At 52.6% G+C, this 20493-nt stretch overlaps 2 protein-coding genes across 3 annotated transcripts in view; one reads left to right on the plus strand and one right to left on the minus strand.

The window, feature by feature from the left end:
- The window catches only part of LOC121274315 (carbonic anhydrase 14-like), a gene marked incomplete at its 5' end in the record, with an annotated part of 54869 nt that extends 52232 nt beyond the window's left edge, over window positions 1–2637 (plus strand). The window contains 2 exons of the mRNA XM_041181558.1: window positions 1439–1578; window positions 2534–2637. Coding sequence (XP_041037492.1) covers window positions 1439–1578; window positions 2534–2637 — 244 coding nt within the window. The remainder of the gene's footprint in view (window positions 1–1438; window positions 1579–2533) is intronic.
- Window positions 2638–20030, minus strand: LOC121274296 (gamma-secretase subunit APH-1A-like). Of its 2 annotated transcripts, XM_041181531.1 has the most exons (7): window positions 19846–20030; window positions 14461–14631; window positions 11451–11524; window positions 10358–10480; window positions 8079–8206; window positions 6617–6740; window positions 2638–4286 (listed from the first exon to the last, which is right to left on the minus strand). In XM_041181531.1, the coding sequence occupies exons 1-7, from the start codon at window positions 19956–19958 to the stop codon at window positions 4222–4224; spliced, it is 798 nt and encodes a 265-aa protein (XP_041037465.1). In that variant the 5' UTR covers window positions 19959–20030; the 3' UTR covers window positions 2638–4221. The 2 variants fall into 2 exon arrangements, with proteins under 2 accessions (XP_041037465.1, XP_041037466.1); XM_041181532.1 differs by lacking the exon at window positions 10358–10480.
- Window positions 20031–20493: the final 463 nt, after the last annotated feature.

Raw genomic sequence — 20493 nt, forward strand, 5'->3', positions numbered from 1 at the left:
CTTGCAGCACAGAAACTGGAGTTTATGTTTCACACGAGCCTCCTCCCATCACCTCTTCTATTCCTTTCTCTCCTGTGTTTATCCAGCTTCCCCCTTAAATGCATTTCCGCTATTCGCCTCAACCGCTCCCTGTGGGATTGAGTTCCACACTCTCTGGGTAAAGAAGTTTCTCCTAAATTCCCCATGGGATTTGTTTGTGACTGTCTTATATTGATGGCCCCTTAGTTTTGGCGTGTCCCACGTTCGTAGCCTTCACAAAGATCTCTCAGGTCTTTTTGCCTTCTTCACAACATATTTTCCTACCTATCTTCTGCAAATTTAGCTACCATACCTTCACTCCCCTCATCTAAGTCATTGATGTAAATTGTAAAAAATGTTGAGGCCTCAGCACAGACCCCTGCAGGACTCCTCTTGCCAGAACTGTGCAGTTCTGGTCACCACATTACAGGAAGGATGTAATAGCTCTGGAGAAAGTGCAGAGGAAGTTTACAAGAATGTTGCCAGGGTTAGAAAAGTGTAGCTATGAGGAGAGATTGGCTAGGTTGTGGTTATTTTCTTTAGAACAAAGAAGGCTGAGAGGTGACTTGATTGAGGTGTACAAAATGATGAGGGGAATAAAAAGAGTGGACAGGATAAAATTGTTTCCCTTGGTGGAGAATTCTAGAACCAGGGGACATAGATTCAAGATAAGTGGCAGAAGGTGTAGAGGGGACATGAGGAAGAGCTTTTTTACGCAGAGGGTAGTGGGTGTCTGGAATTCGCTGCCCAAGTTGGTGGTAGAGGCAGAAACTCTAAACTCTTTTAAAAAGTACCTGGATCTGCACCTTAAGTGCTGTAAGCTGCAGGGCTATGGGCCGGGTGCAGGAAGGTGGGATTAGAAAGGGCACCTGGGTGTCCTGGGGCTGGCATGGGCAAGGAGGGCCGAATGGCCTCCATCTGTGCTGTAACTTTCCCATGGTTCTATAGGTCGCATCTCAGCCTCCTCTTTTCTACACAAGAGAGCCTGTTCAGCCTTTCCTGATAGTTTGAACTTCTCGGTTCTGGTTTCATCCTTGTGAATCTTTTTTTTCCTCTTTCACACCTTCTCCAGGGTCTATATTTTTATAATACGGAGGCCAGAACTGTGCACCGCACTGAGCTCGAGAAATAAGCACACAATCTAGGTTTTCAGATCACCGAGATCTGTCCTGCCTGTTATATTGAGGTGGGTGGCCCTACTTAAAGGTGAGCAAGACCGTCACATTAAGTGGCCTTAGGTCTCATTGCTAATGCAACACTTCACAAAGCACCTTGCTGCCCTCTACTGGCAACAGGAACACAGATGAAAAGGTTATGTGAATCTGCGTGGAGTCGTGATTCGCAAGTTATTTTCTCCCTCCGTCTCCCCATCCAAATCTCTAGACCAGGTTTTTCGTATTTAGAATCGACCTCTGCCTAGAGTGATCAAGAAGGGCTTTGCAGTCCTTTGGCACCTTTCACAGCCTCAGGACGACACCTTGAAGCGCTTTGTAGCCACTGTGCACCACGGGGAAGGTGGCAAGGGAGTGGCTTTCGAAGAACTGAACTGTCAGAGAGCCAGTACAGATACAACAGGTCAAATGGCTTCCTTCTGTGCAGTGCTTTTGAAGTGTAGTAACTGTGCAGGAAAAAATGCAGCCAGTTAGCTCACAGCAAACCCCTGCTCACCATCTGCGCTCGGGTGGGGACGTCACACCTGTGGAATTGTACTTCAGTCGCTTGGTAGTACAGAACTCAGATATTGCTGACAAGAGAGACGAGCTGCTGAAGCTTTTTGTCTTGCACCCATCAAGCCAAATGCAAGAATGCCAAATTTCAAACAAACAATCACAACTATTTGTACGACAGGACAACAAGGTGTGGATTGGTTGGCAAGTTGACGCTGATTAGCCGAGGTATCGCTAGAGAGAAAGCAAGGGGGCTGCCGGGTAATTCAAAAAAGGCAGACGGCTTGAACATATTCCTTTTGTTTGCAGAGAATGGGTCCCTGTGTATTAATGTATTTGGTTTCCAGCAAGCGTAAATGAGCCACGTTACAGGCTTGACTGTTGCCTCCTCCATGGCAACTCCTCCTCCAATCAGAGTCAACTTGCCAACCAATCAACACTCTTTTCAGCTGTCCTATAAATTGCTGTGACCCTTTGAAATTTGGTATTCTTGTGTTTGTCCTGTTGGGGAAAAAAAAAAAAGGCCTCGGCAACACATCTCTCTCTTCAGCAATATTCAAACCAGCGAGAGATCCGAGCAGGAAAACCGAACGCAGGAGCGAGTCTGTAAATAAAAAAGAAAAAATCCTTCAAATAAAAAAAAAGCAAAATGCTGCGGATGCTGGAAATGCAGAATAAAAAAACCCCAGAAAACGGCAGAAACACTCATCAGGTCAGGCGGCACCTGCGAACCTTCGACCCCGAAACGTTTAAGTCTGTTTCACTTTCCACAGATGGTGCCTGTGCTGCTCAGTATTTCTAGCACTTCGTGTTTATTTCATTAAAGCCTTGTTTTTATTTCATTAAAGCCTTTCCGTCTTCCTTGCAACGCTCCAGGGAGCCACCACGCTGGGAGTGCGGCACCCGCATCAGCAACACGGTCCATAGACAAAGAGACAAAGGACAATTCTGATAAAATAACTAAAATATTGTATTTTAGATCAAATATTAATGCTATTTTAAGAATATACGTGCACCGTCTCTCACAGAATCAAATCACCTTGTTACAAGTCCCACGTTATTCAGGCAAATACGCAGACGCCTCTTCTGCCATTTTGATCGTGTTAAGGCAATTCGTCAGTGCAGCCCATAAGGACCCTTTTTTTAATTAAAAAAAATGCTCAGTTTGCTGTGTTTTGAAATTTATTATTTTTTTTTTATATATACAGGCCTCAGAGATTTCCTTTGACCTGACTGATGGGATACTCAGTCCACAGGCTGGTCAGCCATCTTGCATTTAGGGCCTTCATTGCCAGGTTGGGAACAGGCTGCTTACGCCAAGCCTGCCACAAGCCTTGTTGGATCCGGAAGAGGGAAAAAAAAAAATATATTGGGAGGGGAATCCGTGAGAACTATGGACGACATCCCGACCCGAAGGAGGGCGTTTAAGAAACGCCGCGTTCAAGCGACGAGGGATCTGCAGCTGCTTGAGACGTGCTTTACGGTGACCTTTCACCTCCCCGGCCTTGGGCCTAAATGTCAGCTCGCGCTGACGGGAAGCGAAGCTTTCCGCTCCCCTCCCCGAGCTGTTTGGGCCAGCCTTACTCTGAAGGCGAGCCCCATTGTGGGGGCCAACGAGGGCGTGGACACTGGCAGCCTCACACTCGGAGAGCTCCACACAATAAGCAGGGTATCGAAAGGCTGCCAAGTTGCCTGAGGTCTGGCGTGGCGTGGGGAGACACAGTCATGGGGATGGGGGCAAGAGCAGAAGGATCTTTATGCTCTGTGCCTAAAGCTAGGCTACAGAGCGTGTAAGGGGAGAGAAACAGTGGCCACAGGTTCCAATGCAGTGGAACCTCTGGCTCTTATATTCCATCAAGGATTCTGTAGCACACCACTGTCCAAAAACAAGGGGACACTTTGAAGAGGTGAAAAAACGTAGCCTCCTAACAAGGTAGGGAGGAGTGGAAATTCCCATCCCTTTTCCTTTTTAAATCCCAGAGATTGGCTGACTGCAAACAGAGGCCCTCTCTGCCAAGTGCGGAGCAGCAGTTCGTCATAAGAGAGGTGCGTTTAAGTAAATTACATAGGTTTAGTGGAATGCTATCGAAGTGCTGTGGGAAAACACGGAGTAGAGCAGCTCTAGACACACAGTCCATCCCCTCACCTGTCGCTTAAAGTCCCGCTGAGAGGTTAGAAATAATGGGAGGACAATATATATATATATATATATATATATATTAAAAAAATCTCACATACGCTTCCACTCTAATATAGTATTGCACCGTGATGGGAGTTCAAAATCAAAAGTTCCATAATGCGTTCAGTAGTCAGCTTTTTTCCTTGAGAAGTCAGATCTCTTCTTCCAGTGGACAGACCAGGTCGTCGTTTGAGGTAATCAATGTTCAGCCCCTCCACTATGCCCAACACATGCCACAGATAACTGCGGGCCGAGTCCAGCGCTCGCTTGGCGTTCCGAAGGGAGCTGGGCACCAGTGCCCGAGAGGAGGTGGGTGGGTGGGTCGAGCGGAAGGGACGGGAACGCTGGGACTGATTCTCAGTCCTCAGCCGGAGGCTGGAGAGCTGAATAGACCAGAACGTGGGGGTCAGGTTCTTGCTTGCCTAGAACACAAATAAACCAGGGGTCAACCGAAAAAAAAGAGAGAGAGAGACAAGACACAGCGACAGAGAGCCAGCGCAGTTAACCTTTCTAGGGACCTTGAGACACCTCTGCATCAACCCCTTTCCCAACACGTCAAAAATAAAAACACCAGCAGTACTCCAGTTTCTATCTTACAAAGAGTGTCTCACCCCATCAGGGCAACATTGACTGAGATGGACCATGACCAGCAAGACTCCCATCTTTCCTGAATGGCTTGTAACTGGGGAGAAGAACAGGAGGAGGCCATTTAGCCCCGAGCCTGTTCTGTCAGTCAGTCAGATCATGGCTGACCTGTTCCTTAACTCCATCTCTCCTCCTTAGTTACCTAAACTTTAATCCACTTACCCAACAATAATCTAGAGATCTCAGTTGTGAAATTTTCTATTGCACCGCCCGCAGCCCGCCCGCCCCCCCCCCCCCCCCCCCCCCCCCCCCCCCCCCCCCCCCCCCCGCCACCCACCCACCCACCCACCAAGCCTTTTGGGGGAAGGGAGTTTCAGATTTCCACTCCTTGTGTGAAGAAATGCTTCCCGACACAGCCTGGGTCTAATTTTAAGGCCCTGGCCCCTTGTTCTGGACTCCCACCAGTCTCTCTATTTACCCTATTGAATCCTTTAATCATTTTTTAAAAATATTCAATCATGGGATGTCGGTGTCGCTGGCTAGGGCAGCATTTATTGCCCATCCCCAATTGCCCCTTGAGAAGGTGGTGGTGAGCTGCCTTCTTGAGCCGCTGCAGTCCATTTGGTGTAGGTAAATCCACAGCGCTGTTAGCGAGGGAGTTCCAGGATTGTGACCCAGCGACAGTGAAGGAACGGCCGATATATTTCCAAGTCAGGATGGTGAGCGGCTCAGAGGGGAACTTCCAGGTAGTGGTGTTCCCCATGTGTCTGCTGCCCTTGTCCTTCTAGGTGGTAGAGGTCGTGGGTTTGGAAGGTGCTGTTGAAGGAGCCTTGGTGAGTTGCTGCAGTGCATCTTGTAGATGGTACACACACTGCTGCTACTGTGGTTTGGTGGTGGAGGGAGTGGACATTCAAGGTGGTGGATGGGGTGCCAATCAAACTGGGCTACTTTGACCTGGATGATGTTGAGCTTCTTGAACATTGTAGGAGCTACTCTTCGATTAAATCACCCCTTCGATGAAATACAAACATAAATTATGCAACCTCAATTTAACCCTGGTATCATCCTGGTGAATCTGCGCTGCGTATACCCTCCAAAACCTCCCTGAGCTGCGGTGCCCAGAATTGAACAGGATGCCCACCAGTGTGTGTGAGTTGGGCAGTCGTTGTGTATTTGCAGACCCAGCCAGTGAGCATCAGCCTATTCGGCCACGGCGGGGGGCGCACGCGGGGAGAATGACAGCTGAGCTCCAAGGTGCTCCTCGGCTGAGAGCCGCAGAGACACAACCTTCCACACCAAGCCGGTGGCAACGGGCTCGCCCAGGGGCCCTGACTGAAGGTGCCTTTAAACGGAGCCAGTGTCGCTTCTACCGGGTTACAATCGGAACCTTAAGGCGAAGGTTGGGAGGTTGCAGCCCTGTGCTGGGTCTATGGCCAGGGGGATCAGGCAACACGCGCAGAGCACAAACGCTCTGCGTAAGGGAAAAAACATGGGGCGGGGCGGGAGAAACAGGCAGCTCATTTTGTCTAGGAGTGGCTGGCTCCTACAGCACCCGGATGTTTATCATCCCCCAGCTCTTCCTGCAGCCCTCTGCGATCTGAGCCAGCCAACTCCGTACTCTTCACCTGGACCAGGCGTAACCTTCTGGGGGGGGTGGAGGGTGGGGGGGGGAGTGTGGTGTGGACACTATAGGTCAAGCAGGGCAGGATATCTAGCGAGTGTGACAGGGGACTTTGGTTCCCGAAGCCCTTCACCACCGTGGGAAGAGTGTGAGGCTTTTCCTCGCTTCCCGCCTGGGGATTGGTTGTTAGGCTAAACCGAAAAAAAAGAGACTGACCCGACAACACCATCGTTGTGCCAGGTGACGACCAGGATGTTGGAAGGCCAACAGCCCTGGGCTGGGCAGGACTGGGCTGGGGAAGCCTCCACTCTTGATCTCCACGCAGCCGACGTCAGGGGAGAGTGGGGGATTGCCCGCGATGCCCTTCACAGGTCGGGCAGCTGGCTTCTTGGGAGTGGGATTGGCAGGAAACCACCGACTGCCGGGGAGCGGGGTGGGCAATGCATTCGGGAAAGAATGGAAGTCACTATTTTTTTTTTTTAAAAATCCAGTCCTTGGGGACACGAGGGGCAGGAAAGGAGGGCATGGACACCCAAGCGTACTTACATGTGACACAGCGCCAGATGTTCTGCACCGAACCTCCTGCTGTCAAATAGGCCCACGCTCCCGTGCCAACCGTGATGCCATAAATCAGAACAAGGCTCCCCTCATACCACGGATTTAAGAACGTCTGGGGAGGGATGTTGTTTGGGGTGCGGGGGGGGGGGGCAAAAAAGAGAAATCGAAAAGGTTAGTTGCAGGGCAGCAGCAGCACCAGACAGAAGAACAGTTCATCTATTTTGAAAGCTCATTGCCTTTCTCACACAGGATAGTTGCCCGCTGGGTCACTGGCCCTTCCCTGCCCAAGGAAAGAGTCACCGAGTACCAGCCTGTGGACGGCTGGAAAGGACAGTAGCGATTAAGGACCCCAATCAACGCACGACGTAATAAAAAAGGAGAAAAAAACAAAATCACGAGAGCACAAGAGAAAGGACTCGTGTTTCTACACGACCTACAGGCCTCAGAGCGTCCCAAATCGCTTCACAGTCAACGAAGTACGTTCTGAAGCGCCAACGCTGTTGTCATGTAGGGAACCTGGCAGCCGATTTGCGCACGGCAAGCTCCCACAAACAGCAACACAATCACGTCCCAGGTCATCTGCTTTACGTATAGGCTGAGGGATAAATATCAGCCCCAAGAGAGATCTCTCTCTCTCTCTTGTGCTTTTCTTTGAAATAGTGGCCGTGGGAATTTTTTTTTTTAGGTCCACCTTGAGGGAGACGATGGGGGTGTGGGAAGGGAGGGGGAGGGGGAGGGAGGTGAAAGAAGAGTCGGCCGGGGAGTGGGGGGGGTGCCTTGGTTTAACATCTCATCTGCAGTGAGCGAATGACACCATATCAGGTCGGAATGTCTCAAAGCTCTTCCCACAATGGAATGCTTTTTGAAGGGTGATAACGTAGCTGCCCTGCTGTACTGTTCATGTTCCCTCAAACCCCGGTGATGATTATGGAGGGGCCCGGACACCAGATCTCACTTTTGAGATCTTTAATCACCCAGACGCACTCACCAAGGCTATTCAATGTCTCCTCCAGGGTATCTCCCTGCAGTATTCATGTTGCTTCCGCACCCCAAATGGTGAGGGGTAGCAAAACGTCGCCGAATCCCTATAACTGTGTCCCGACCCACATCCAACAAATTTCCAACCCTTCCTTCTCCCATGGTAGATTTCCGCTTGCTGGGGCGTGCTGACCAGGGGTAAGCCTCAGCGAAAGGACATCTTTCACGTCCAAGGCTAGGCAGTAAGGAGATGGCAGGTTATTTGACCGAGGAATGCATCACAATTCCAGACTCAGGATGACAAGGCCCGGCTCGGCTGCTCCTTGCGGCTGAGTGGCCTGACAGACTCTCACTGTTTAGGCTCACGGGTGGCCAAGGTAAGGATGGCAGTGGTAGTAATCGGGGGATTTTGGGAGGGTGGGGTGGGGGGGGGGGGGGGGGGGGGGGGGGGGGTGGAGGGGGGGGGACTCACCAGGCCCGACGTCAGTGCGTGGCTAAGAACGACCGTCGCCACCACCAGCCACTTCCTCCTCTCGCAGGCGTCGAAGAACACCACCCCCCAGAACGTGTGCAAGAGAACGAGAGCCATGGTCAGGAAAGCTGCAGGGGGGACAGGAATCAACCAGTTACTGCGTGCGTGTGTGCGCACACGCGTGCTTGTTATCAACTCCCTCCGAGGTAGATTTTCCACCCCCCCCCACCATTCACCCTCCCAGGCATGGAGTGGGAGCCCGTAATGCAAATTCAGAACTTGACTCACTCTTGGAACGTGGCTCGTCCCTCAATGCTGCTGAGAAATTGGTGGCAAGCCGCCCCCTTCAACCACTCAGAGGTGGTTCTTTATTATTCATTCGTGGGATGTGGCATCACTGACTAGGCCAGCAGCATTTATTGCCTAGTCCCTAACTGCCCTTGTTCAGAGGGCATTTTTAAGAGTCAACCACATACATGGCGGTGGGTCTGGAGTCACCTGTAGGGCCAGACCGGGTGAGGAGGGCGGATTTCCCTTCCCTAAAGGGACGTTGGTGAACCAGATGGGGTTTTTACGACAGTGGTTTTGTGGTCATCATCCCAATCTTAATTCCAGATATTTACTGGAATTCAAATTTCGCCATCTGCCTTGCTGGGATTCGAACCCAGGACCCGACGGCATTACCCTGGGTCTCCGGGTTACTGGTCCGGCGACAATACCGCTATGCCCAGCACCTCACCCCTCAAAACACAACAAAAAAGTCTTGCTCAGCCATGCTGCAGGGCAGTTAAGAGGCAGCTACGTTCGTGTGGGCACGGAGAGTTATATCCAGGCCAGACTGGGTGAGGATGGCAGATTTCCTCCCTCAAGAGGCTGGATTTTACAACAGCCACCAGCTTCATGGAGTCACTTTTACCAAGACCAGACTTTTATTTCCAAAAATAAAAAAAAAAACCCTCGGATTCAAATTCTTACAACGATAATGCTAAGATGTGAGAAGTAGGAGCAGGAGTTGGCCATTCGGCCCCTCGAGCCTGCTCTGCCATTTAACACGATCGTGGCTGATCTGATTGCGGCCTCAAATCCACTTTCCCTCCTACCCACCCCTATAACCCTCAACTCCCTTGTCAATCAAAACTCTGTCTAACTCAGCCCTGGATATATTCAGCGATCCGGCCTCCACTGCTCTCTGGGGTGGTGGGGGGGGAAGAGAATTCCACAGATTGACGACTATCTGAGAGAAGAAATTCTTCCTCACTGTCATCTTCAAGGGAAGACCCCCTCATCTTTAAACTGTGCCCCCCTCATTCTCGATTCTCCCATGAGGGGGAAAACATACTCTTAGCGTACACTTTGGATGGGAACTCATTTTCGCTGGATTACCTGTCCATTAGCATAACCACTCATGTCCCCCTCCCGACTCATGGTACGCTGACCATTCTGTTGATAAATGCTCTTTTTTTAAAAAAGAGAGGAATCCTGCCGCATTGTCTTGGTAAATAGTTGCAGTGTGCTGCGTGATTCAGCGAGAGGCACTGAGTCAGAAGGCCTTGGATTCAAGATCCGCTCCACAGACCTGAGCCCATTATCTAGGCCGGCCACAGTGCAGTGCCGAGGGAGTGCTGCACTGTCAGAGGGAGGGAGCAAAAGGAAAGAGCAAACGTGCATTTCTATAGCACCTTTCGAGACGACTGGATGTCCCAAAGCGCCTTATACGCAATGAAGTGCTTATCCGAGTGTAGTCACTGCTGTAATGTAGGAAACGCAGTGGCCAATTTGCGCACAGCAAGCTCCCACAAAGAGCGCTGATGTAATGATCAGATCATCTGATTTTAGTTATGTTGGTTAAAGGGATAAATAATGGCCCCAGGAAACTGGGACGAACTACCCTCCCCCCCTCCCAATAGGATCTTTTACATCCACCCAAGAGGGCAGGTGAGGTCCCTCATCTGAAAGGTGGCACCACTGACAGTGCAGCACTCCCTGTTGCAGTGCTGAAATGGCCGGAGTGGAACTAGAATCCACACACTTTGGACTCAGGAGGCAAGGAGGTTACCCACTGAGCCAACAGTCGAGACCTCAAGGTAAACCCAGGCTCATTCCTTCAAGACAGGAAGCAGGATCAGTTACTTTGGTGGAAGGACACGGAGCATACAACCAGACCCATTCCCCTAGTGAGGGCACCGCACAGATCTCGCATTATCACACTGCTTTAAATCGGACCCTGGCGTGCGATCGATGCGCGTGTAGTTACCGGGCCCCTCGTTTCCTCAACCCACCTGAGGTCAGGAAGAAGTAGGGCGAGCCACCATGAATCCCCACCACCCCCGGCCCCAGCGAGTCCGACAGGATGTTGATGACTGAGAAGGCACCGCTGATGACTCCGAAGGCGAGACCCGAAACTGCGAAGGGGGGAGAAAAAGGGGCAACGTGAGGATTCGGCAGACGCCTCTCTTGGGGGGGGCGCCCGGCGAGTTCGGCAGTAAAAACGGCTACGCGCAAGAGGCGGGAACGGGAGGAGCAGAGCAGAGAGATCTGGGCAGGTCACGTTGGATTTACAGCACAGAGACAGGCCTTTTGGCCCAACCAGTCCAGGCTGGTGTTTACGTTCCACTTGACCCTCTTCCCATCTTGTCCCCGCCATGTAACTAAATCCACGATTGTAACACTCTATTCCCTTTTCCCTCTTGTGCCTGTCCACCTCCCCCCCACCACCCCCCAACCCCGGGAAAATACATTGATACAATTCGCTTCTACCACTCCCTGTGGGAGCAAGTTCCACATTCTCCCCCCACCCCCTGGTTAAAGAGGTTCCCCCCCCCCCCGGAAATCCCTTTTGGATTTATTGGCGGGTTACCTCATATCAACGGCCTCTAGTTCTGCTCTTTCCCCCGCGAGAGGAAACATTCTCTCCGCATCCGCTCAATCAAAACCTTTCATCGTTTTAAAGACCTCTATTAGGTCAGCGGTCCCCCCCTCCCCCCTCCCCCAGGCTTCTCTTTCCTAGGGGGGGAAAAAAAAAAAAAGAGCCCCGGCCTATCCAATCCTTTCCTGAGATGTGTATCCACGCATCTCTGATTTCCTTTCTGCACTCTCTCCGGAGTCTCTACGTCCTTTTTGTACACAGCACTCCAAGAGGTTACAGAGACGGGGCTGGGGTTGGAAAGAGACGGTGGGGTGGTGGGTACGGAGAACGAAAACACAGATGAGAACTTTAAAACGGAACCTTTGCTAGACTGGGACCCCACCCACCCCCCCACAAGGCGGGTCAGCGAGCAACAATCGCAATTACATTCACAATGAGGCAGAACGAGGTGACCCCCATTTCTGTGCTGTAACTCCTGCCTAAGGGGCTGTAGGTTTTTCCTTTACCGTATGCCATCTGTCCAGTCGAGATGGGCGATCTCCCATCCTCGCTTATCGCTGCCAGACCTTGGTCCGCTTTCCTGCAGGCATGAGAGAGAAAGACGGAAGATTATCGAGCACGTGCGCCACCAGCTAAAGCAGCTGAAACACAACAGATGCCCCCCACCACCCCCCACCCCCCACCACCACCACCACCACCACCACCGAGCCACTAAATTCTCCCTTGGACGAGAAGAAAAGCACACCAAATCCTCCCTGTTTTCCCGCAGTGCTGCACTGTTGGAGGCGCCTTCTTTCCGACAAGGTCCCGCCTGTCCTGTCAGGTGGGCGCAGAAGATCCCACGGCCGCTGCTTCAAAGAATAGCAGGTGGGGGGTGCGGGGTGCTGCCTAGTGGGGTGGGCCAATATTTATCCCCTAACCAAACTAAATCGGGCAGCTCTTTCAGAAGAGCCGGCGCATGCAGGATGGGCCGAATGGCTGTGTGGAGGAGTTCTAGGATTCCATAGCCAACATCACCAAAAACATGGCATTGCTGCACAGCTGGTGTGTGGGAGCTTGCTGCACGCAAATTGGCTGCTGAGTACTCGACAACAGTGACCATGCCTCGAACAGTACTTCACTGGCTCTGAAGCACTTTGGGCCGCCCTCAGGATTTGAAAAGTGCTAAATAAATGTAAGTCCCCTTTTTAAAAACAACACCTGAAACGAGTCAGTCGAGATTTCAGCCCCCAACCTACATTCTGCTAACATAGGAGCGAGCCAGAGACCTATCTTGGTAAGGTGTGGGCAAGAAAGGGCAGAGCAGAGCAGAACAGCCTCCATTTTAAAATCACTGTTTGCATCCCTGTGGTTTTCCTGTCCATGATGACACACTGGATTGCTCGGTTGACCCGATGTCAAGTAGGGTCAGAGGCGCAGTGGTAATATCACTGGACTAGTAATCCAGAGGTCCAGGTGAAGGTTCTGGGGACATGGGTTCAAATCCCACCACAGCAGCTGGTGGAATTTAAATTCAATGAATAAAATCTGGAATTGAAAGCGAGTCTCAGTGATGGTGACTGTGACAACCATCATGGATTGTCATAAAAACCCCATCTGGATCACTAATGCCCCTTTAGGGAAGGAAATCTGCCCTCCTTACCTGGCCTACATGTGACTCCAGACCCACAGCCACGTGGTTGACTCTTAACTGTCCCTCTGGCCGAGCGAGGCCACTCAGGGATAGGCAACAAATGCTGGACTTGCCAGCGATGCCCACAAACAGCAAAGGAAATGTCTTCTTGCATAAACTAGAACCCCTTTCATGACCTCGGGGTGCCCCCACCCCCCGCAATAGCTTACAAATGCAGCCAATTTGTGCACAGCAGGATCCCACAAAACGGCACTGCTGTAATCTGTCGCACAAGGCTGGGAATCTGCAACGGGAGATTGAAAATGCCCAGCACATCGGGCTGCATCTGCAGAGAGTGCAAAACACGAGAGTTAACGTTGCAGGTCGACAATCTGTTTCAGTGATGTTGGTCAGGACACCGGAATGAACTCTTCTCCCCCCAACCACCCCAACCCTTCTTCCCCATCCCACCCCAACTCTTCTTCCCCGCCACCGCCCCTCCCACCCCAACTCTTCTTCCCCCCCACCGCCCCTCCCACCCCAACTCTTCTTCCCCCCCACCGCCCCATCCCACCCCAACTTTTCTTCCCCCCCACCGCCCCTCCCACCCCAACTCTTCTTCCCCCCCACCGCCCCATCCCACCCCAACTCTTCGTCCCCCCCCCCACCGCCCCATCCCACCCCAACTCTTCGTCTCCCCCCCACCGCCCCAACTCTTCTTCCCCCCCACCGCCCCATCCCACCCCAACTCTTCTTCCCCCCCACCGCCCCATCCCACCCCAACTCTTCTTCACCCCCACCGCACCATCCCACCCCAACTCTTCTTCCCCCCCACCGCCCCATCCCACCCCAAATCTTCGTCCCCCCCCCACCGCCCCATCCCACCCCAACTCTTCTCCCCACCAACGCCCCAACTCTTCTTCCCCCCCACCACCCTATCCCACCCCAACTCTTCTTCCCCCCCACCGCCCCATCCCGCCCCAACTCTTCTTTCCCCCACACCGCCCCAACTCTTCTCCCCCCCCACACCGCCCCAACTCTTCTCCCCCCCACACCGCCCCATCCCGCCCCAACTCTTCTCCCCCCCACACCGCCCCATCCCGCCCCAACTCTTCTCCCCCCCACACCGCCCCATCCCGCCCCAACTCTTCTCCCCCCCACACCGCCCCATCCCGCCCCAACTCTTCTCCCCCCCACACCGCCCCATCCGCCCCAACTCTTCTCCCCCCCACACCGCCCCATCCCGCCCCAACTCTTCTCCCCCCCACACCGCCCCATCCCGCCCCAACTCTTCTCCCCCCCACACCGCCCCATCCCGCCCCAACTCTTCTCCCCCCCACACCGCCCCATCCCGCCCAACTCTTCTCCCCCCCACACCGCCCCATCCCGCCCCAACTCTTCTCCCCCCCACACCGCCCCATCCCGCCCCAACTCTTCTCCCCCCCACACCGCCCCATCCCGCCCCAACTCTTCTCCCCCCCACACCGCCCCATCCCGCCCCAACTCTTCTCCCCCCCACACCGCCCCATCCCGCCCCAACTCTTCTCCCCCCCACACCGCCCATCCCGCCCCAACTCTTCTCCCCCCCCACACCGCCCCATCCCGCCCCAACTCTTCTCCCCCCCACACCGCCCCATCCCGCCCCAACTCTTCTCCCCCCCACACCGCCCCATCCCACTCCAACTCTTCATCCAAACAGTGGGCCAAGGGATCATTTGCACACAACTGCGAGCTCAGACAGTGGCAGTGCTGCACTGGGAGAACCAGCCTGGCCACTGTGCTCAAGCCTCGGAGCAGCACACGATGTGTGAAGAGGGACATATAGCTTTTTGTCTTTTTTCCTCCCCCCCCACCACCTCCCCAGCCGTTCTTCGGTCAGCACCACGTCGGAGATTCGAGCTTACTTCAGCAGCTTGTAATATGCAAAGCGAAAGGCCTCTTGGAGCAACACGGAGATCCCAGCCCCCATCATCAGCAGCCCATGCTGCACGCTGGCGTTCTCCTTGTTGCTGAGCTGGACTGCGACGAACCAGAGCAGCGAGGAGAGGAGCAGTGACACCAGCCAGAAGAAGGAGCTGCGGGAAAGAAGAGGTAGCCATTAGCAAGAGAAGCCACGTGGCCTTGGGGATGGAGTGGGGGGGTGGGGGAGGTGCAGAATAGCCCAACGCTTTTACATACACTTGTTGCAAGGTAAAACAAGAGGGGGAGATCAAAATAAAAATTAGACAAGGTTCCTGCTCCTGATTAGAAGTACATGTACTTCCAGCCCAAGGATCAGGCTGGAAAGCGACACCCCGCATGGTCAAATAGCCTGCCATTGTTTCCTCTGAACTGTGGAAGTGTAGCCTACCAGAGAGAGACTTGCATTTCTCCAGCACCTTTCACACCCCCAGGACGTACCTAAACGCTTTACAGCCAACTAAGTACTTGCTTTGAAGTGTAGCCCCTGTTGTTGCAGTCTCTGTTGTAATGTAGCCAATTTGCGCACAGCAAGCACCCCTAAGCAGCAACAACGACCCAGGTCATCTTTAAGCAACAGTGGTGGTGGGATAAGTATTGGCCCCGGAACACCGGGGAGAGGCACCCCACCCACTCCTGCTCTTTTTCGAAATAGGGGCCGCAGGACCCTTCAACCCCATTAGAGGGCAGACGGGGGCTTTGGTTTGAAACGTCTGGTCTGAAAGCTGTCTGGTCTGCCAGGTTGACACTGCTGCAGCACTGGCACTGGGAGCGTCAGGCAAATCGAGGTTTAAACCCACGACCTTCCGACCACCCCCCCCCCCCCCCCCCCCCCCCCCACCCGGCTGGCACTTTGTTTAAAAAGAAAATCAATGGCGAGGCAGGGGTGGGGTAAAAAAAAGAGCGACATTGCTTTTTATCAATAGCGAGGCCAGGCTGGAAGTCACGAACGCTTCCGTGATTGAGAAGCTGGTTTACCATAGCAAAGGTCAAAGGGATTGTGAATCAAACCAGGATGTAGCCAGACAGAAAACGACAAACCACGACCCACAATAGTTGGTGCGGCCCCAGAATCATTTGCATGTCCGCGGTCGAGACGAGGAACAGAAATCCTAATTGATTCGTTGCGGCTTGGCCCTGGAACTGAAGGTCAGCTACCTCACGCTAGGGTGGGGAATCAAACGCTCGGTACTCCAGCGGGCAATGTGTTAGTGAGTTTTGACAGCGGTACAGTGGTATTGTCACTGGAGTAATAACCCAGGGCCATGCTCTGGGGATCTGGGTTCGAATCCCACCGCGGGAGATGGTGAAATTTGAATCAATAAATATTGGAATTAAAAATCTGATGACGACCACGAAGCCATTACCGATTGTTGTAAAAAAAATCTGGGTCACTAATCCCCCTTTAGGGGAGGGAAATCTGCCGTCCTTACCCGGTCTGGCCTACACGTGACTCCAGACCCACAGCCATGTGGTTGACTCTTAACTGCCCCTCTGAACAAGGGCCATTAGGGATGGGCAATAAATGCTGGCCTAGCCAGCGACACCCACACCCTTTGAACCAATAATAAAAAAAAGAGAGCAGGGGGCAGGAGTTCTCACCGGTGTCCTGGTGAGCAATCACTAAAACAGGTTAATTGGTTATCGCATTGGGAGCTTGTTGCGTGCAAGTCAGCTGCCATGTTCACCTACAGAACAACAGTGTGGTCTTATAGCTGACCTGACTTAGGGGCTGTGCTTGTTTCATCCCTTATCTTGTTCATTTAGTCTTAATTCTTTTAACTCCGAAAGAGTTACAGAACAACAGTGACTGCACTTTAAAAATTACTTCATTGGCTGTGAAGCGCTTTGAGACGCCCTGAGACTGTGAAAGGCGCTAGAGAAATGCAAGTTCTTCCTTTCACACGTTCAGCCAAGCTCAGTCACTCATGTCAATTCTGCTCCTGTTCCAAAGGAGGATACAGCGTTCAAGTTATTAAGATAGATAAACAGCAGGGAACGTACCTTAAAGACAGAACATTGGCAGGCGGGTGGGACCGATTCAAGGAGGGAGCACATTAAAATTGCACAAGAGAGAGGTTTAAACGTGTGACAGTTTAACCTTGGCAGCAGCAATGAGGCTTTGTCCAGGTCTCCCAGTTTTAACCCACGCCTCAAATTCCCCGTGTTTACCTCGTGCAACTAGTTTCATTCTCTCTCGCACTCTCCCTGGTCAAACTGTCAAAAACGAAGGACTGACAATAGGAACTCCTTCACGTGAAGAATGGTCAAAATGCAGAATGAGCTCTGGGCAGAGTGGCGCCTTATTAGGGGAAACATTTGAACGCTAGTTGCTGAGCTGAATAATCTCACTCATCAGTATTTACCGCGCTGATCTGGTCCTCAGAATGCTCTCTCTCTTACTCAGGACTTGAAGTTAAATATCCACCAAAAGTGTACCTTTGCACCTGGTTTCTCGCACTTCAGACCTTATTCAGATAGACGTTGATCTCCCACTGAGTACAAACCAAGGACCAGACAGCACCAACACAAACATCACTTTGTCGATAGAGTATTTGTACATATACGCTCAGGGGACTATGAAGATTCAGAGGGGCTAACTGGATACCTCTCCCCCAAGAGCTGGCACTGACACTGTGGGCTGAATGGCCTGCTTCCGTGCTGGACGATTCACACCTCTCACACGGTAAGTTGCTCTGAAGTGCAGCAACTGCTGTTATGGAGATGGTTGTCATGCACAGCAAGATCTCACAAAGGCAATTAGAGGAAAATTTTTTTAAAAAATTGAGGGAGGAATGTTGTCCCAGGGCTGCCTTTCCCTTCAAACCCCCTTCTGAGCAGGAGAGAACGGGGGTGTCGCACAGCCTTGGGTAAACATTAAGCCCCTCGAACCTGTCCTGCCATTCAAAGAGATCATGGCTGATCCGTGATCACCTTTGCCTCGTATCCCTTAACATCTTTGGATAACGAAAGTCTTTCTCAGATTTTAAATTAACAATTTGATTTAGCATCAGTTGCCGATGAGAGTTCCAAACTTCTACCACCTCTTGCATTTCCTCTTTTCACTCCTGATAAGATCCGGCTGTAATTTTTAGACTCAGGGCCCAGAGTCCTAAACTCTCCAACGGCTACTGACCCTCTGTTCCCCTTAATACCTTGAAAATGTGGATCAAATTCCACCTTAACTGTCTAAATTCCAGGGAACACTACCCTAGTTTGGGTACTCCTGCCTCATAATTTCACACTCGGACTCCAGGGATCAGTCCGAATATACACGACACTCCCCTCCGAGGCCAACACCTCCTTACTACGATGAGCCTAGAACTGCTCGCAGTAACTCCAGGTGTGGTCTAACCAGGGCCACGTACAGCTGAAGCACAACTTCTACCCCGTTAGTATTCTAAACCGGGAACCTGGCTGAATCGGTAACAGCAAGCGGTACAGTTGAAAAGTGGGGAAGCTAGGCCAAAGCTGTGTCAAACCTCAGTTGGACCACACTGTGCGCCATAGTACAGAAAGGATGTAAAGGCGCTGCAGGGATTGTTGTACAAGGACAATACCAAAAATGTACGGGTATTCGTATCAGGAAAGGACCACAGAATTGTTACAGTGCAGGAGGCCATTCGGCCCATCGTGTCTGCACCAGCTCTCGGAATGAGCAATTCACTTAGTGCCATTCTCCCGCCTTCTCCTTCTAACCCTGTACGTTCTTCCTTTTCAGATAAGAGTCACATTCCTTTCTGGCCTTCACATCCTTCCTGAAACCTGGCACCCAGGACTGGACGCAATATCCCAGCTGAGGTGGAACCAGTGTCGTGTACAAGTTCAACACAGACTGGCTGGGTCTCTTTTCTCGTGAAAAGTGAAGGCTGAGGGGGGGGGATGGGTGACCTAATCGAGGTCTTTAAAATGAAAGACCTGACTAGAAATAAAAACAGAAAATGCTGGAAAAACTCAGCAGGTCTGGCAGCATCTGTGGAGAGAGAGAAACCGAGTTAACGTTTCGAGTCCTTATGACCCTTCTTCAGAGCACCAAGATTTTGATAGTCCCTCCCTGTCTAATCTGTTTCGGTAATCTCTTGTCGGTAAGAGCATAACTAGAGGCTGTCGACATAAGAGTCACCGAGAAAACCAATGGGGAATTCAGGAGAAACTGCTTCACCCAGAATGTGGAACGCGTTACCAAAAGGAGTGGTTGAGGTGATTTTTTTCTTATTTATTCACGGGATGTGGACTTTGCTAGCTGGGCCAGCGTTTATTGTCCATCCCTCATTGCCCCTTGAGAAGGCGGTGGTGAGCTGCCTTCTTGAACCGCTGCAGTCCATGTGATGTAGGCACACCCACAGTGCTGTTAGGGAGGGAGTTCCAGGATTTTGACCCAGTGACAGTGAAGGAATGGCAATATATTTCCAAGTCAGGGTGGTGACTTGGAAGGGAAGGGAACTTCCAGGTGGTGGTGTTCCCACCTATCTGCTGCTGTTGTCCTTCTTGTTGATATTGGTCATGGGTTGGGAGGGATGCCGGGATGCATTTAAGAGGAAGCTAGACAAGCATTTGAGGGAGAAGGCGACAGAGAGTTTTGATGCTAAAAGAAAAGATGGAAGTAGGCGCAAGTGGAACATAAACGCCAGCATGGACTGGTTGGGCCAAATGGCCTTTTTCTGTACATCCATACAAAATGGGGCAGGGGAAAGTAGCCCAATTGCTTTTCAACGGCCCACCTCCACTGACTTCCCACTGGAACATCAGGTACCAAAGACCCGGAGAAGCACGAGTAGACCACGTGGCCCGTCAAACCTGCCCCGCCAGTCGATACGATAGCGGCTGATCTTGGGGGCTTCGACCCCATTTTCCCCGCCTGCTCCCCAAAGCCCCTCAGACTCCCCTCCCCACGAGATGAACCACGGCGTAACTGAACAGCAGGGTGGGGCTGCTACGTCTCAGCAATGCCCCACGCAGCCGAATTGCCTGTGGGCACTCAGACCCGGTGTAGGGGTAGGGGTGGGGGCACAATGCCAGGAGAACAGTTAGCACCCCATTTTAAACCCCAGGTAGGGGTGGTGTTGGGGGCGGGGAAAGAGGTGGTACTTTAAGAGGAGGATTTTTATTTTGTCGGCCAAGCCCTTGGCCCCGCCCCCTCAGCGGGGAGGTGACCATCCCTTTAAATCCGGGGATTAAGGGGCTGCAGGGGGACTTTAATGATTGACAGCCGCCACTTCGGGCGGACAGATACGGGGGAGGACGGCGAAGGAAGGGAGAGAGGGATGTGGTGGGGGGAAGGGAGGAAAAATTAGGGAATTAATGACCGGCGAAAAGGAGAAAAGACTCACCCGGCGACCAGGATGATGACCCGCAGTGGGTCACCGGCCACGGTGAAAAGCAGCAACGCGAAAGCCGGCCCGAAGGCGATGAAGGTGCAGCCGAAGAAAACGGCCGCGCTCATGGTCCCCGGCAAGAGGACGACCCTTTTATTCGACGGCGCTTCGATTTAAAAGTCCCACCGCCACCGCCATCGCCCTCACCACACCCCCCCACCCCCCCTCCCAACTGATTTGAGGGCGGGGTTCAAGGGAGAGGGTGGGGGGGGGTGGGTGTGATTGACAACTTCGTCGGCCAGTTGGTGGGCAGTCTCTCCCACGGCCTGACCAATCGGCGTCGGGAGGGGCAGGTGGGCGGGAGGTAGGGGCATGATTGACAGTCTGGTCAGCCAGTCGGTTGGCGGCTCTCAACCGCCTGACCAATCGGCGTCGACGGGTGGGCGGGAGCTTGGGTAATTAGCTCGTCGGCCGGTCGGATGCCCGCCTTCCCAACCAGCGCCATGGGCGGGGGGGGGGGGGGGGGGGGGGGGGAGGGAGGAAGAGTGGGTAATGATTGACAGATTCATTGGCCAGTCGTCGGTTGGTGGCCTTCTCGACTGCCTGACCAATCGGCGTCGAAGGATGCGCGGGTGGTTGGGAAATGATTGATGGTCTCGTTAA

This window comes from Carcharodon carcharias (assembly GCF_017639515.1).
Source record: "Carcharodon carcharias isolate sCarCar2 chromosome 36 unlocalized genomic scaffold, sCarCar2.pri SUPER_36_unloc_1, whole genome shotgun sequence".
NCBI lineage: Eukaryota > Metazoa > Chordata > Chondrichthyes > Lamniformes > Lamnidae > Carcharodon > Carcharodon carcharias.